The following is a 17,427-nucleotide window of genomic DNA, read 5'->3' as shown; positions in this document are numbered from 1 at the left end:
TATAATGTTTTCTTTGTAATGATCACAGCAGAACTTATATTTTAAATAACTCTAAAGTAGAATAAGTTCTCATTTATATGAGATGTAGTATGATATAGTGGCTAAAATCACATATGCTGTGACCACACTGCACATTAATATAAGTAAAATATATCCTGTATGTGTATTGCATATTCTTCATTTATCAGGTCAGAGAGAAAAAACTTATATTTTAGAAGTATTTTAGTAAATTTTGAAATAAAAAGCATTTTTATGGTGTTAATATTTATATCACAAAAAGACGTAATTAGCTGTTCCTTATGTTCCATTTAATCAGTGCTGTATGTAGCAGATAATAGTATAAAGTTTTGTATATGATGTTTCAGTAGTACTCCTTATATTAAAAGAGCGACTATTTTTCTCACTTTTGCAGACCATAAGAAAGGAAGAATTCATGTTATACTTTTATTCTTCATTTTGAATTTGATTTAGATTAGTCTAACTAACTGTAAAGCCTATTGGTTAGCTGCCAGTAATGAATACCTCATGCTTCCCTTCTTTAACACAATGCATTGTCTTAAGTGATAGAACTTATACCAAACCATCCTTGTTCAACTGTATGGAAAGCTTAAATATAGTTTGTTCAAAACATATTATATTATAGTGTTTTATATCACAAACACTCTAAGGGATGGAAATATTCTATAGTTGAAACAGTGATGCTTACCTATTACTAATGTGGAAAGAGCAATATAGTTTACATTATGAGAGGCATGAGCTTAAAAGCCATCATTGTTGCATTTGAGACTTAAAAAGTATTCCTTAAAATCTATTTGCTAATCAATATCTTTTTAAAAATCATTTTTGAAAATGATTCCAGATTTTTTTACTTCTTTAAGAGGAGAAGAAAATTACTTTTAACACTCTAAAGAGCTCTGATTTAAAAAAATATTAAAGATGAGATCTAAAAGTACTTCAAGGTACTGACTTTATAAGTTCATGTTGAATAAATTTGATTTTCCCAAATTAATGTAATTAATATAATTTAATTTTCTCTTCTCTTTTTAAACAGGGAATATTTAAACAATATTAAAATAGTTGATGAGGGATTGAAAGAAATTGTGTCTACTCTTAAAGATTTTTACGGAAGTGATGGGAAAACAGCATTTATCTTTACTGCTGACCATGGAATGACAGACTGGGGTTAGTCTGTTTCTAAGTGATATATACTTTACGATTAAAGTAGTGGTAAATGTGGCTTGCAAATATCTTGTAATGTTGAAGAGGATTAGATATCTTAGTATATGCAAACTGTCTAGCACATAATAGCATGCATAAAATGTTAGTGTATAAAAGACTTATCTTATATAATCTTTCTTCTAACTATGAAAGGAATATACTCTCATTTAACATGAGAAATTAGAGAAAAGTGTAGTAAAGAAAACAAAAAATACTGATTATTTATCCACCTAGAATTAACTGTATGTGATGGCAGAGGGGGTGAGTTTAAGGTGGTATTACTGAGGGTACTACTAGATGAGCCTAGCCCCCCTGTGAGATTCCCAAGGCAAACACAGTGTGTGCACAGAGAACAAAATAAGGCAAAGCTGAGGTTTGGGTCACCAAATCACAATGTAGAATTCTTGTGAGCCGGTTCCACTTTATAAAGGGCTTTTGGCTATACCAGCCAGAGTGGCCTGGAAGAAAAGCATATAGAGACTTTGCTATCCTCTTCAGAGCAGACCTGGCCTCAAACTTGGGTGGTTACTCCCCAAAGGAGCTTTCCCTGTTCTTTCTGCCTTTGGTGCTACTCTGGTGGCATCTCCTCCAAGTCTTATTATTATTCTTATTCTTCTTTCAACCAGTCACTCAACGGATGTTCTGCTTTTTGTTTTTGCCTGTTTGTTGTTGATGCTCTGACTTGCTTTGGGAATATTTAAAAACGAATTGTTACATAGAGATGCAAACATTTGGGAGTATGGTGGCTAGAATTAGCTATATAGAGATCAACTCTTTAAAACTAAGTATTAAAAAATATTTAGGTGTAAGTTAATTCTTATATATTGATACTTGTCTTATTACTCTTTGTGTCTCATTTGTAGGTTCCCATGGAGCTGGTCATCCTTTAGAGACTTGTACTCCTTTTGTCACTTGGGGAGCTGGAATCAAGTATCCTCAAAAAGTGTTAGCTCAGAAATTTGATGATACATATTTGCAAGGTATGAACATTTATCTTTATTGTTTTTGTAAATGTGACATTTTAAAATAAAACCAAAGTTTAACTTAAAAAAATTACTTTTCAAGTTATAGCTTTCATTTTGATATTTGTGTCATTACTATTTCTATGTATTACTTTTGTATAGTTCATATTATTTGGTTTATAATATTCAGCTTGAAATATAATTGTTAGTTATTTGCCTTGTAAAAGTTCAAGTATAAGTTTTAATATTTTTTTTCCACAAACCTTATTCCAAGACTTAGATTAAACCCTTGGCTTAGATCTTACCTGCAAAGACTATCAATTAGATAAATCACACATATGTCACAATTGATATTTCAAAACCAGACAGATTTTGCCCTGTCTCTAGTACTTTTGAAGGCTCTCTCTGTTGCCCAAGCCTCCCTTGCGTCTCAATCCATGACGAAAAGGAATTCCTTTTTCTTGGAGCTCTGGTTATTTTGTAAGGTAAGGGTATTTTAGCATTTCAAAGCTTTTACTAATTGGACAAAATAAATTCCTCTCAAATGCCTTTCTCTGGATTAGTTGTGTCAGACTCATTCAAAGCACTTGTTAAGAATACAGATTAAAAAAAAAAAGTTACAGATTTCCAGACCTTGTCTGTAGGTATTTTGATTCCATGAGTCTGGGTAAGGCCTAGAAATGTTCCTTTTAAAACCTTCTCCATGGATGTGGACTCCCAGCTGTATTAGGTATTTCTACCATAGAAGACTTTTTGGTTTGTATAATAAAATTTTCCTACACACTTTCTTTCTTTTTTTTTTTTTGTTTATTTTTTATTGAGATATAATTCTCATACCATCAAATTCATGTTTTAAAAGTGTATGATTAAATTTTTTTAGTATATTCACAAGATTATGCAGTCGCCTCTACTGTCTAATTACAAAACATTTCATTGCCACCCCTCCTCCCCAAATCCCTTCCCATTAGCAGTCACTCCTTACTTCTCTCTCCATTGTGTGTCTATGCCATATTTCATTGTCATCTTATGGACATTTAGGTCATTTCCACATTTGGGCTGTTATGATAATGATGCAATGAACATTTGTGTAAAAGTTTTTGAGTGCATATGTGTTTTTATTTCTCTTGGGCAGGTACCTAGGAGTGGAATTAACGGGTCATGTGTTCCTCTATGTTTTATTTTTTGCAAACTGCCAAACTGTTTTCCAAAGCAGCTGCACCATTTTATATTCTTATGCTCTGTGTTAAATGGATTAGATTGAATCTAAATAGAAGCTAGGTTAAATAGTATGTTTGTATTGAATACTTAGGAGACAGAACTTTCTTTTGGCAGTTGATTTCTCAGTGACTTAACGTTTTAGAATTATATGACTTCAAGAATCATTACTGCAAGAATGTATTTTTTCTTATATGGATATTTGGTATCATAAGTTACAGAGAAAGGGAATGTTTGTGTTTTTCCTCATCAGGTGATTAGTCTGAATTTTTAGTAGCTGACTGGTAGAATTAGGATCATATTTTTAAACTTTATTAGCTTATTAAAGGAAATTTCATCATAAAAATGCCTTAGAACCCTTTGGGTAATATATCTTAAAGTCAAAAACAAAGTCTTAAAATCAAGACATGGCCTCATAATCATTTGTTTTGATTACTGTTTATTGAAATTTCTGAATTTATATGTAGAAAGATAGGGGAGTGAGGCAGTTTTCATAGTAACTCACTATACTACTTTCACATTTGGGATTAGTGATGGTAGGAGCATCAGAGCTAAAAAATTTCAAATATTTTGCAAGCAACTCTCATTACAGAAAAAAGAAAAGCTTAGATTGACTAACGGGCTATCGGTTGCCTTAATAACTCCCTGGAGCAGGACTGTCATTAGTTGCAGTCATGCTGACAGTTGTTATCATTGTGCCTTTTACTTCCATCTTTCCTTCCTTAGCCTTTGGATGTTTTGAAACCATTATCTCCAAATTATTTCCAAATTAATAAACTATCACAGAAAATATCAAATATTTACTTTTCAGTTATTCTTTTAAAATTCTAGTTTAAAAAATTTACAGCTCTTCCTTCTTAAGCACGCTTTTTGTTCATACTTGGCTTAAAATTAACTTTACCAATACTTTCTTTTTCCACTGACCACTTATAATAATAAAATGATTTATTTTTTTAAAGAATTCTTAACATCAGCTCTGGTGTTTATTTGTATCTTTCAGAATGGAAATTGGAGAACTGGAAGAGACAAGATGTCAATCAGGTATTCATTAAATTTAATCATGTTCAGATTTAATTTCATCTATAAGAAGTTTAGACCAAAAAAATCTGGAAAAAAAGTATATTAATAATGATAAAAGATGATAAAAATTTTTCTAAAACATTTCAGTTACCAAGGGAAATCCTGTTAAATGAGAATATCTTAACCCCAAGTAATCTTCCTTTTGGCAAAATAAAAAAAGCAGCCACAAATAAAAGTGAAAGGAGAAGATGCCCTCCCTCCAAATAACACTGGCTAATTAAAGAATTATTATGCAAATTAAAATTTACATGCCTGTTACATTTCTGTGATTTCTTGTCATGGTTGCCTTGCTTAGTTGCTTTAAGCACAGATCTAATAAAACCCCATTATAGGTTTCTCTCCTGTTAGTGTGTCAGTGTACCATTTCTTTTTTATTAACACCCATTTTATCTTTAATTCTACCCAGAGTTTTTACAAATGCAATGGAGAAAAAGTGACAAGAGTATATAGATTACTCAGCTAGAAACCTTACATTATAGGAAAATGAGTGGCCAACCTAATCAAGTTAGACCAGTAACATTATCTGTAAATATGAAGCACACATTTTTCTTGTTGAAGGTATGCTGTGTAGACAGCCATCTTTACTATTTGTGGAAGGCATGGCATCGTTGGTATGTGGCCTCCAAAATGGCGGGAATACCTTACTTTTCCAGGTCACCTCACAAGCTGACATTCCTTACTGTGGTGGATAAACCAAGGTCTAGGGTCTTATTTTCAGGCTCACGGTTATAGAAGCCTGTTCTTTCTCAGCATATTAAGAATGGTCTCTTCGCTCAGGATGGATGCTTATTATCCAAGTGACAATGTATAGAATCAGATAGCAGTCTATTAATTTGCAATAAAAATCACTGTCAAAGGGATAGGAATAACTTGAAGTCCATAAAACAAGAACATGTTTTTTATATAGACTGGATCATAATCAAAAACAATATAGATTCAGCTACTGCTCTCTGAATACTGCTTCAGATCTACATTAGATGAGAATTCTTTATTCATTCCTTCTGCCAACACTGTTGTGTGTCTGCAGTATGTTTAAACATCGTGCAAACCTTAACATTAACATTAAAATATTGAAACATTAACACATTAACATTAAACTTTGTGTAAGGGATATAATGGTGAATAAAAGCTGACACACTCCCTACCCTAGGAAGCTTATAGTTTAGGAATAAGATAAATTTTATTTGTATTTATCATACAAATAAACATAAAATTATAGCCGTGATAAGTACAACAAAAGAGGCCTGTGAAGCCATCAGAGTACAAAGCAGATATATCTCATAGGCTGTGTGGTCGGCAAAGGCTTCCTCAGAAATTGAGGCTTGATCTGAGATTGAAGAATGAGAAGCAGTTGCCCGGCCAAGGCAGGAGGAAGGGAGCTTTTCAGGCAAAGGAGCAGCATGTGCCCAGAGCTCTGGTAGAGGGTACGTGGCATTTTAAAGGATCTTGAAGAAAGCGGGTGTACAGAGCAACAGACCGTGGTTTGATGTGAAGCAGAATAAGGTAGACACTGGACCACACAGGGCCTCATGGGCCCTATGGAGTTAATCCTAAAGCTTGAGGAAGCCTTTGAAGTGCTCAAAGCCTGGGGAGTGACATGATCTGATTTTCTGTGAAAGGATTCCTCTGGCTGCAGCATGGAGACTAGATCAGAGGAGGCCAATGGTGGATTCTGGGGGAAGGAGAGGAAGCGATTAGGTGGCCAATGGGGTTTTCAGTGTTCTATGAGATGGTAAAGAGAGTCTAGATGGTAAAAAGACTGAGAGCCTGGGACCAAACTCCAATTTTAAATGGGGGCTAGAGAAGGTATCTGGAAAGAAGCCACAATGAGATTGGAGACACTCAGTAGAGCGATGTTACAGAGGCCCAGGAGGGGGTGGTCCACACAGCACTGCCAAGAGGTCACGTAATTATAATCATCACACAGCATTTGTAGCCACCGGTTAGTGCAGGACTATTGTGCGCCAGGTACTTTATAAATTTAGTCTCATTTGATCCTGCCATAACTCTGTAAGGGAGAAACTTTTATTTCTTTTTTAACTGATAAGGAAACTGAAGCATTGGAGAGGTTAAATAACCTGCCCAAGGTCTCAGAGATCACAAGCAAGTGTTTGAAACTGGGCATTCTGCCAGCCAAGTATTTTACTCCCTGAAAAATTGTATGGACTAAAATAAAAGCAATCAATTAGTTGTAGAAAAATGGAGGTTATTAGCTCTATAGGAAGAGCGGTCTACAGGATGATAAAGAGTCAAAACAAGTTAGAGTGGCCTGGGGAGTGATGAGGAGGTGAGGCCATGGGGACAGAAAGCACGAACAACTCTTCTGGGGAACTGGACTTGAAGGGAGCTCTCCAGAACGATATTTGAGGTCTTTTGTCCAAAGAGCCTCTTATCTGGTTTGTATCTTTTCTGGACTTCACTGGCTGACAAACCAACCTCCTTCTGATACATACTGTCTTTAATTTATATATATATATTTCTTTAGTTAAAGTCTATTTTTGCTATTTATTTTCTATTTAAAGCATCTTTCTCATAATACTCAAAAACTGTTGCATAAAGTGGTCAAGTTTTTAGCATCTAGAATAAGTAACTTTTTGTTGTATGTGTTTTACATTTGGGGCTCCTAGTGGTTTCTTGTCAAATTTAAGTTTTCATAAGTTCACGTACCTCTAGCAAATGACATTTTTTAGAGATCAGTACCTACTATGTATTAAATAAATGTTTGAAGGTAATGGATTATAATGAATATCATGGTTATTTTTCAAACTACAGTGATATTAATTAGATTATTTACTTTCCTTGTTGATCTCTGTCGACTTCTTAGATTTGAACTTCTTCTGTTTGTAGGCTGATGTTGCACCACTGATGGCTGCTCTTATTGGAGTTCCCTTCCCTCTTAATTCAGTGGTAAAGAATACAATTTTCTTATCAACTCTAAGAATTAAAAAAAATTATTGTACAGTAAAATTTACTTTTTTTGTGTTTCTGAATTATCTTTGATTACATTTAAAACTTTTTTCCTTTATATTTCTTTCTAAAGATGTAACACCTCATAATTATGTATGAAATACAACATGGAGCGCAAGCCTAATAGCTTTTCTTAAAAAATTTTTATTTTCTAAAATATAAATAGATTTATATCTTTGTATTTTAGTTACATGATGAAAATATATAAGTAATTTTTTATTGTAAGCAGCAGAAACTGAATCCATTTAAAGGAAACTTATTAAAAAGATATTGCTGGTTTGCTAAATCAAAGGGGTCCTCAAAAGCCAGACTGGGAAATGAACAGGAACCAAGAGTGCTCCAGAGACTCAGGAGAAAGAAGCTCACCGTGGTCCCATGGCAGGGCCAGTCTGCAAGGTCACCGGCACTAGGGGAGAGTAGCATTACACCTGTTGTACTCTCTGTTCCTTGACTCTCAAGTGTCCAATTCCAGTGCTTACCATTTGAGTGGTCTGGCCTCAGTTATTTGTCTACCCTTCAGTGAGGGAAGGCTGGGGGGGCCTCATTAGAGACCTACTATGCTCTACCTGATATCTCAACTTAGAATGGTAATGCTGTTAAGAATGGGAACTGGATGCTGAAGAGCTAAAAGCAAACAAAATCCATTCCCATCAGCCATTCTTCCTAGCCCTTCAAATCAAACTTAAAAAAAATAATGTCATCTACCTCAGAACTCTGATATGACCCCTATAGTCATAAGTGTGTGTGTACGTCTGTCACTGAAACCAAAGTTTCACAAAACAATCCTTACCATTACTATGCATAGTAGTATAGTCCTATTTTTCTTATTATGTCTTTTTTTTCTTTTTAAGTGAGCTGGCTGTGGCCCACCATAGTAATTTTTTGTGTGTGCAGAGCACCTTTAGTTCACTGCCTGCCACACAGTAATCTTTCAATAAATGTTAGGTTTTATTGAACTTAATTCATCTCTTTTGCTTTATTTACTTTATTATATCTACTTTGTAAGAAAAAATAATAGAACATTTTTTAGTTATGGTTTTTAAAAAGATTTTTTGTTTAATTTTTCCAATAATTTGTCCATATGTCATCTCTATTGCTTCCTTTGTAAGTCTGTTTTGTTTTATAAGAATATTTTGAGCTTTGTTAGTTCTAATATTAAATCAGTGTCTATTATTTACAGGGAACCCTTCCTGTGGATATACTTAACAGCACTGATCTCTTCAAAGCAGAGAGCATGTTTACAAATGCAGTACAGATTCTTGAACAGTTCAAGGTAAAACAAGACCACACACAAAAATGGATGCTATTATAATTTAAAAATTGCATATATTAAGTGAAAATATTTGATTTTGCATTTTAAGAAATGATTTTCTATAATTTATTATCTTTAAATTTTGTGTGTTTAACTAGTGTCCTAAAGTTTCACATATCTGAGGTGCAGGTTCCATGAATCAGTTTGAGGGTGTAGAATTACCTTTGAGGAGTGTCCCTAATTGTTAGAGTACCACATATGCTCATAAAGACTACAAACCAAGTCTTTATCAATGGAATTTGCCTTGTAGAAGTAGGATTAGAGATTGCAACATTTCTTGTCATTCCATGTATATTATTATATGCATTAAGAGCTTAAACAAGTGATCATTTAACTGAAACTTTCTGTTATTCTTTTTTGTTTTTGGTTGCGTTGGGTCTCCATTGCTGTGTGCGGGCTTTCTCTAGTTGCGGCGAGCAGGGGCTACTCTTCATTGCAGTGCACGGGCTTCTCTGCTGTGGAGCATGGGCTCTAGGTGCATGGGCTTTAGTAGTTGCAGCATGTGGGCTCAGTAGTTGTGGCATGCCGGCCCTAGAACACGCGGGCTTCAGTAGTTGCGGTGCGTGGGCTCAGCAGTTGTGGCGCGTAGGCTCTAGGGTACACGGGCTTCAGTAGTTGTGGCTCGCGGGCTCCAGAGCGCAGGCTCAGTAGTTGTGGTGCACGAGCTTAGTTGCTCCACAGCATGTGGGATCCTCCCGGACCAGGGATTGAACCCGCGTCTCGTGTACTGGCAGGTAGACTCTCAACTACTGCGCCACCAGGGAAGTCCCTTTCTGTTATTCTTAATAACAGAATGTGTTAATGCAGCTTGGCTTATTTTGTTTCCTAAGAATTAAAGAAGTATAGTTTAATTACATTACAATATGTTATTTTACAGGCTTGATATGCTTAATTCTCAGCTTATTGTAATGGTACAATAATATTAACATTTTCTTTAGATATTTATGAAATAATATAGCAACACAAAATTCCATTTATTTCTGTCCCTGAAGAACCATTTCAATGGATGTTTATATTTCAAAATGAAATTAATTTTTTTTTCTCATTTATAATATAAAGTATTTTCACACTTGGTTCGCAGGTGAAAATGACTCAGAAAAAGGAAGCTACTTTACCATTTCTGTTTACACCATTTAAGTAAGTCTCTTATATTTTTTATTAACTTGTAGGAAATAATTTTTCACTGAGTTTGAAAGCTTGACAGGATAGATTAGGTACTTAGAAACACTGTCTTTTTTGGGTATGTTAGTGCAGTCTTCTAAATGAAAGCCTCTTCTATTGCTTTATAAATAATGAACCAGATGCTATATACCTTTGAATGGCTGGTAGAGGAGATATAGGGGCACAGAGAGATATGGGAAACATTAAGGAGATAAATTCAACAGGGCTTGACTGGGAAGGTGTGGGGCTCTTGGCTTGGTTGATTGGGAAGATGCTTGTGCCATATGGCTTATAGAAAGAAAGAAGAGCTAGTATGAAAGGTAAGGATGAATTTACTGAGTTCAACTTACATTTGAAGATACCAGTTAATTAGTTAAAAATAAGGACTTGGATCTCAAGATAGAGATGAGAATTGGTTATTAAGATTTTGGAGCCAACAGCATAAAGATGGTGGTGGAAACTGTTAAACATGTAGGAGGCTCTGGGGAGAATATAAAAAGTGACAAGAAAAGGCCAATGAGACAATTCTGGGAAACACTGACAACTACTTGGGCAAAGAGGAGAGTAGATTTTGGTGGGCAGCAGATTTTGTCCCACATCCAGAAAGATGTGCTTTCCTTAAATTGAGAATGGGGAGATTTGAGTCATAAATGTGGCTCTGCACCACCGACTCGGGCGGGTTTACTCAGCCTCCTTGGACTTCGTTTGCAATTAGTAGGGACTCACATTTAATTAGGAAGGATTTTGCTCTTGACCAAAATAAATAAAAACTGTTTGAAATATGGGTGGTAAGGATGTGATTGAATGACTTCATTGGAGTTATTTTTCATAACTTATATAGCACTAGACTAGTATTCATAAACTAGTAACTATTGCCCTCTGAATCATGTAATCACATCATTCTCTATGGCAGCCTGCCTTTGTGTGTGTGTGTGTGTGTGTGTTGTGTGTGTGTGTGTGTGTGTGTGTGTGTGTGTGTGTATAGGAGAGCAAAAACAAAGCAAACTTAGGATTTTGCAAGTTATGACCATATGAAATTAATTATATTACATATGTCAAAGGTAGAATTATTTTTGAGGAGTGTCCCTAATTGTAGGATTATCACATATACTTATAAAGACTATAAGCCAAGTCTTTATCAATTAGAATTTGCCCTATATTATATCATTTAGATATCATATGCATCTGTTTATTTGTAATGTAGAGGTATAGTCAGTAACAAAATAAACAAATAAATGAACAAGAAATATATTATCAATTTTTGATATGAAGAAAATACACAGGACATTGAAAGTAACTGAGAGTTACTTTAGGTTAGCTACTTGAGAAAGACTGATCAGGGAAATGCTCTTCTGGAAGGGGTTCAAGTGCACATTGCCCACCTTCCTCCACTTGGCCCGGGAGCTGACCATGAACTTCCCCTGCTTTCATGCTCAACACCTGCCTGCGGAGCCACTGCTAGCTTTGTGTCACCAGGGGGCCCAACAGAATGGTTGATTCTCACCCACTGGCTCACCCACCCTGCCTGCAAACTTGTCTGGCTGAAAATCATCATTTGTTGAAAGCCTGCAGTATGACCAGAAAAGCCTTGGATAAAACAAAGAATTGACTCGTGAGGAAATAGATAACTGAAGGAATAGAAAAGGGCTTAAAAATATTAAAATCCTCAGAAATATCTGAGAAACTGTTGTATCCATAAATAAAAAAGCAGCACAAACTTTACAAAATGAGAAAAAAAATAGGATGCATTTTTTTTAAAAAATGCAAAATGCAACTAAAAACTTACAGAATGATAAATTGTACAAGAATGGTCCAAATGGGAGGCAAATCCAACAAATTAGAACAGCAAGTAGACCTCAAATGAAGTGAAATGAATTTTAAGTAACATATGCACTGAATGAGAAGCTGGAGGAAACACTGGAAGGTGTCGTTTCTTCACCTCCCATACACTGGAAACTTAAGGGAAAAGGAAACATTTTAAATTGTACAATAAAAGCAGGCTTCTGAAGCAACCTAAGATGTGACATGATTTTGAACAATTGTTGGGACTGTAAGAAAGATTTGAAGATTGGCATGTGGATCAAAGCTTCAAAGAAATAGATGAGAAAATTCAATTACAGTATAAAACTTTGCTACTGAGTGAACAGCATTTAAGTAATCATAAATAATGTAAATATTGGTTTTCAGCTTTTAGAGTCAAACCTTAGACAAAGCAAGGAAGACTTCATAATGATTACAGAATAGAATGCAAATGTTACCAACTTCGGCAATGTACAAGGCTACAGGTTGGAAGGCAGAAATATAAATGGAATAATAGTGGTGCTATTGTCCTCATAAAATAGAATGTGGAGATGATTCCAGCTATAGTTGAGAGAATAAGATAGAGGTTTGGGTATTAGATTATTAAAGTGACCAACGTAGCCACCAGGAGGTAAAAATAGTAATATAACCATATTGAGGTGGGAGGAGACAGCAGGAACAGAGTCGGCGGGGAGTCAACAGCAAGGGTCTCAGGTTATCAAGTCAAGAAATAGTAATAGGGGCTTCCCTAGTGGTGCAGTGGTTAAGAATCCGTCCGCCAATGCAGGGGACATGGGTTCAAGCCCTGGCCCAGGAAGATCCCACATGCCGCGGAGCAACTAAGCCCGTGTGCCACAACTACTGAGCCAGCACTCTAGAGTCCGTGAGCCACAACTACTGAAGCCCTTGTGCCTAGAGCTTGTGCTCTGCAACAAGAGAAGCCACTGCAATGAGAAGCTCACGCACTGCAACGAAGAGTAGCTCCCACTCACCACAACTAGAGACAGCCCGCACACAGCAACAAAGACCCAATACAGTCAAAAATAAAAACAAATAAATAAACTTTTTAAAAAAGAAATAGGAATAAAAGCATATTATTAAGAAAAATGAGGGTAACTACCAGAATAACTAAAATCAGACACATGTAAAAGTTTTTATTTCTGGGTTGGGGAACTGAGAGCTGAGAAGGGTGGGGCAGGGACACATTGGTTGTCATTTTGCCCCTCTGTACTGTTTTTGATTTTAAAAAATTATATGTATATATTGCTTTGATAAAACATAATTTAAAAAGAAACAAAAAATAGGAAGTTCCCTGGTGGTCCAGTGGTTAGGACTTGGCACGTTCACTGATGTGGGCCTGGGCTCAATCCCTGGTTGGGGAACTAAGATCCTGTAAGCCACACAGTGCGGCAAAAAAAAACACAAAAAACAAAACAAACGGTATTCTAATCATTGGCATGAATCAAAATCATAAAAGTTATGGGCACAGATAAAAAAGAAATTTATTCTTCCATATAAATTTTAGAATCATCAACTTGAATTATATGAAAAATTCTTTGGTTATTACACTATATTTAGGAAGCAATTTGGAGAGAATTGACGTTTTTACACTATTGAACTTTGTTTATTTATTTATATCTTCTGTTATGTCCCTAAGTAAAATTTTATCTTTTCCCATCCAGTATACATTTCTCATTATTTTATTCCTGGATATTTTATTTCTATTATGAGTAGTATCCTGTTTTCCCTGTTACATATGTTCAGTATACCAGGAAAAACAGTTATCATCATTTATCATCTGAGTACAATGGGCTCTTTATTTTTCTCTAATCCAATGAGTTTTTTTTCATTTCTACACCATCTCTTTCCTTCCAGTCACCTTTATATATACACCTAATGTTAGCATTGTCCACTTAGAAACTATATCAAGTAATTATTGGAACATAAACATCATAAAAGATGAAAGAATGCTGTGGTCACACATCCTTTTTGTAAAACAGCTCAGGTTCTTGTTACAAATAATTGTTCAATGCAGTCCTTCCTTCTTGAATAAGTACCATATTTCCTTTTTCTTGTTAGAAATATATTGTTCACTCATCAGTTCTTAAATGTAAGAAAACTTATCTAGGATACTGACAGCTGAAAATTCAGTCTTGAGATTTTACTTATGTGATTAATTTCACCAGCATCACTAGATTTAGGTTTAATAATATCTCTCTACCATTCTTCCATTGTCTTATTTAGTCTTTTCTAGCATGAATAATTTGTGAATAATGTGATAGTTCCTAGGGTGATGAAATAGCAAATGTGTCAAGATATAGGAAGAACAAGATTGCTAAGATCCTGTAATATATCTTAGACTTGTAAAAGGGTCCAATGGATCCATATGGTAATTGCATATCCTATTTTATCCTATTATTTAAAAAATAAGTAAATTTTACCTTTGATATTTTAAAGACCTCTAAGAAAGAATAAAAATCATGAAATATTCATTATGACAAATAGAACTGCTCAAAAAACCCTCAAAACTAAAATTGGGTCTAATGGACTCCGAGTCTATGCCCAGGAATGACCAGCAGGTGGAGCTACATGACTAGAAAAAGTATAGTTCGGCTACGTGTGAAAGTACCTTAAAAAGGAGGAAAAAACACTTTCTATTTGGAAAGTGTGTATAGAGGCTAAAGTAAGATAAGAAAAACATTAAAAGAAAACAATTCCATGAAATGAGAAAAGAACAAGAGAAGACTCTTAAGAGATATTTTAGAAAAAAATGAAAATGGGAAGGAGATATTGTACCTTGCCAACAGAAGCCAAAACATGTTATATTTTATTTAAAAATCACTATTTAAATTCAGGGAACTGAAATAAATTTTAACAGAATATTTTAATATTAATATTTTCTACTAAAATGGCAAAAGATAACTTTTATTCTTTTTAATATATTTATTTCTTTTAGTCTGATATGGATTAAAATTCCTCCCTTGGACCAAATTTTAAATATTTGTTTTAATGTGAATCTTTCTACCACTTCATCCATCTGATTTACTAATTATTTACTAAAAGTGTAATTTTCTGCCTCAAACCCGAAATTCTTCTTTTAAAAAAGTAACTTTGGGGACTTCCCTGGTAGCACAGTAGTTAAGAATCCTCCGGCCAATGCAGGGGACACAGATTCGAACCCTGGTTCTGGAAGATCCTACATGCCACGGAACAACTAAGCCCATGAGCCACAACTACTGAGCCTGCACTCCAGAGCCCACGAGCCACAACTATGGAAGCCCGCGCACCTAGAACCCATGCTCTGCAGCAAGAGAAGCCACCACAATGAGAAGCCCGCGCACCATAACGAAGAGTAGCCCCTGCTCGCCACAACTAGAGAAAACCTGTATGCATCAACAAAAACCCAACGCAGCCAAAAATAAATAAATAAATAAATAAATAAATAGTTCTTTAAAAAGTAACTTTTATATATCACATACCTACATTGGAAAATATTCATTTACTTTATTATGACATGAAAGATAAGATTCTACATCATTGGTCAGTCTAAAGGAGTGCAAATTATTCTATAAATACTTTTTTATTCTGCTATTTCTATCTTTGTCGTCTTGATATAGTTTTTCCTTTAAATAGATATTCTAAAAAGGAATGGAGTAGTTATCATTAGGTACCTCTAAAATATCATTTGTAAATGCAAATGAAATATCTTTGTAATAAAAATCTGAGTAAAGAATATATAATACTTCTATGGGTAGCATTTTAAGGAGATTTCACCCTCCAAACACTAGTTCATGCTGAAAGTCTTGATAATTCTAAAACATGGTTTAGTTTCTTCTACAGTGTTCAAATAACTGTGGAAAAAAGATGAAACAATAGCAATCACAGCAAAGAAATGTGCACAATTAATATTTATTTCTCTTTTGCTTTTTAGTTAAGCTTAACATGTTGATAACAGATTCTTTTAAAATTTGATGTTTTCAATATAAAAGATTTAGTCAATAGAGGAGAAATTTTCATACAAATTACTACGTAGAAATGTTGTGTTGCTATTATCATAAATATTATTTCTGCCAAATTCTCTCTCTTCTCCCTCTCTGTGATTCCAATTGTGTGTGTATATATATATGTGTGTGTGTATATATATATACAGGAGAAATATATATATATATATGTTCCTGTTCACAATGATGTGTATGGTTGGTTTTTTAAATGGTCTTTTCTGTATTTTCTTTCTGCTCTTCAAGGTTGAGGCAAGATATTTTCTATTGACCTATCTTCCGATATACCAAATCTCTCTTCTGCTTTGTCTAGTTTGTGGCTATCAGTTGTCACTTTTTTTTCAATTCTAGGATTTTTATTTCAATTTATTTAAAAAGTAGATTCCAGTTATGTGGTGCAATTTTCTGTCTTTTTCTCCATTATTGAATGTATTAACCACAATTATTTTAAAGTCTGTACTTGATAACACTAATAACCGTATTGTTCGTGAGTTTGTTACTGTTGTCCTTTGTCAGTTGGTCCTGTTGTTGTCTGGTAGTTTTTAAATGAACCCTTATCATTGTACATTAAAAGTTTTAGAAGCTCTGGATTATCTCATTCTCTGGAGAGGTCTTACCTTAACATCTGACAGGCACAGAGCAGTAGCTGACTCAAAGCTGTGTTGCAGTTTGTTTCTTTGTCTCTTCTTCCCGCTGGTTTGTCTCTGCTCGTAGAGTGGAGCCGCCCAGGGATCTCAGCTGAAGCTTGTTGTGTTAGCTAACGCCCTTCCTCTCAGGTGGCTCCTGAACACCAGATTTTCTCTCTCATATATCTTGAGATTACTGTCCTACTTCTCAGGTGACGTCTCCCCAGCTTCTTAGCCTCTTGTCCTACACAGCTGAAGAATTCAGCTGAGTGTAAAGTTCACCTTCCCTCTTACCAGCACTTGGCCTCTGTTTCTTTATCTGAGTTCTCCATATATAAATTCTTGCTTATAAAAATTCCTTCTCTCATTTTTCTTAAGACTTCACTTCAGAATCTGTATTAAATTAGTTTAAGTAATTCCAGATAACCTTCTTTTCATGTCTTTTTTAAAAAATCCAGAATGAAAATTGTATATTTTTCTCTTATTTTTATTTTCTTTTGGGTCCTCAAGTCCCGGCTTCATGGGATGCTGCAAACCTTAATTTTTATCTCTATAGTCTGATAAGATTGCCAAAGGCTTTGTTGGATTCTCTACATCCTGGTAGCAGCCATCTGCCCAAATTCTCAGCCTTTTTCCTTGTGTAGGGATGCCCTAAGGGTTACAATTTTCTGTGTGATTTCTTTCTAGGGTCCAAACCCTTCAATTCTTGATGGTCTCAAGACCATCAAGGGTCTGCTAGCTCTCCAGTACCTTCAAATTTATTTTTAATTTTGTTTTATCAGGCTTTCTGGTTGTTCCTGGTGGGAGCATTGGTATGCCAAAGCTTCTCCATCATAGCCAGAAACTATGGTTAAATTTTAATGTTTTAATTATTTTAAAAATGTGGTTAGTAAAATGTGAATGAAAAAGTAATACATCTTCACAAAAAAAATCACACAGATGATGAAAGTTCCCGTGCCTGGTGTGTTCCAGTCTTTACAGTCTTTGTTCCTGGAGGCATAGCTGCAATTTCTTATGTATCTGTCTATATATATCATGTGTACCTATGTATGTGTATGTATATATCCCTTTGGCTAACATATTTTTTA

The 17,427-nt window shown here is 34.9% G+C and overlaps 1 protein-coding gene across 1 annotated transcript in view; it reads left to right on the top strand.

The window, feature by feature from the left end:
• PIGN (phosphatidylinositol glycan anchor biosynthesis class N) overlaps positions 1 to 17,427 on the top strand; it is a 109,104-nt gene that overhangs the window by 17,741 nt on the left and 73,936 nt on the right. The window contains exons 8-13 of the mRNA XM_059893640.1: positions 1,052 to 1,182; positions 2,082 to 2,198; positions 4,396 to 4,436; positions 7,323 to 7,382; positions 8,623 to 8,715; positions 9,836 to 9,891. Of these exons, the coding sequence (XP_059749623.1) occupies positions 1,052 to 1,182; positions 2,082 to 2,198; positions 4,396 to 4,436; positions 7,323 to 7,382; positions 8,623 to 8,715; positions 9,836 to 9,891 (498 nt within the window). The remainder of the gene's footprint in view (positions 1 to 1,051; positions 1,183 to 2,081; positions 2,199 to 4,395; positions 4,437 to 7,322; positions 7,383 to 8,622; positions 8,716 to 9,835; positions 9,892 to 17,427) is intronic.

This window comes from Balaenoptera ricei, chromosome 14, assembly GCF_028023285.1.
Source record: "Balaenoptera ricei isolate mBalRic1 chromosome 14, mBalRic1.hap2, whole genome shotgun sequence".
Taxonomy (NCBI): domain Eukaryota; kingdom Metazoa; phylum Chordata; class Mammalia; order Artiodactyla; family Balaenopteridae; genus Balaenoptera; species Balaenoptera ricei.
This window is presented reverse-complemented; position numbering and strand designations above follow the sequence as displayed.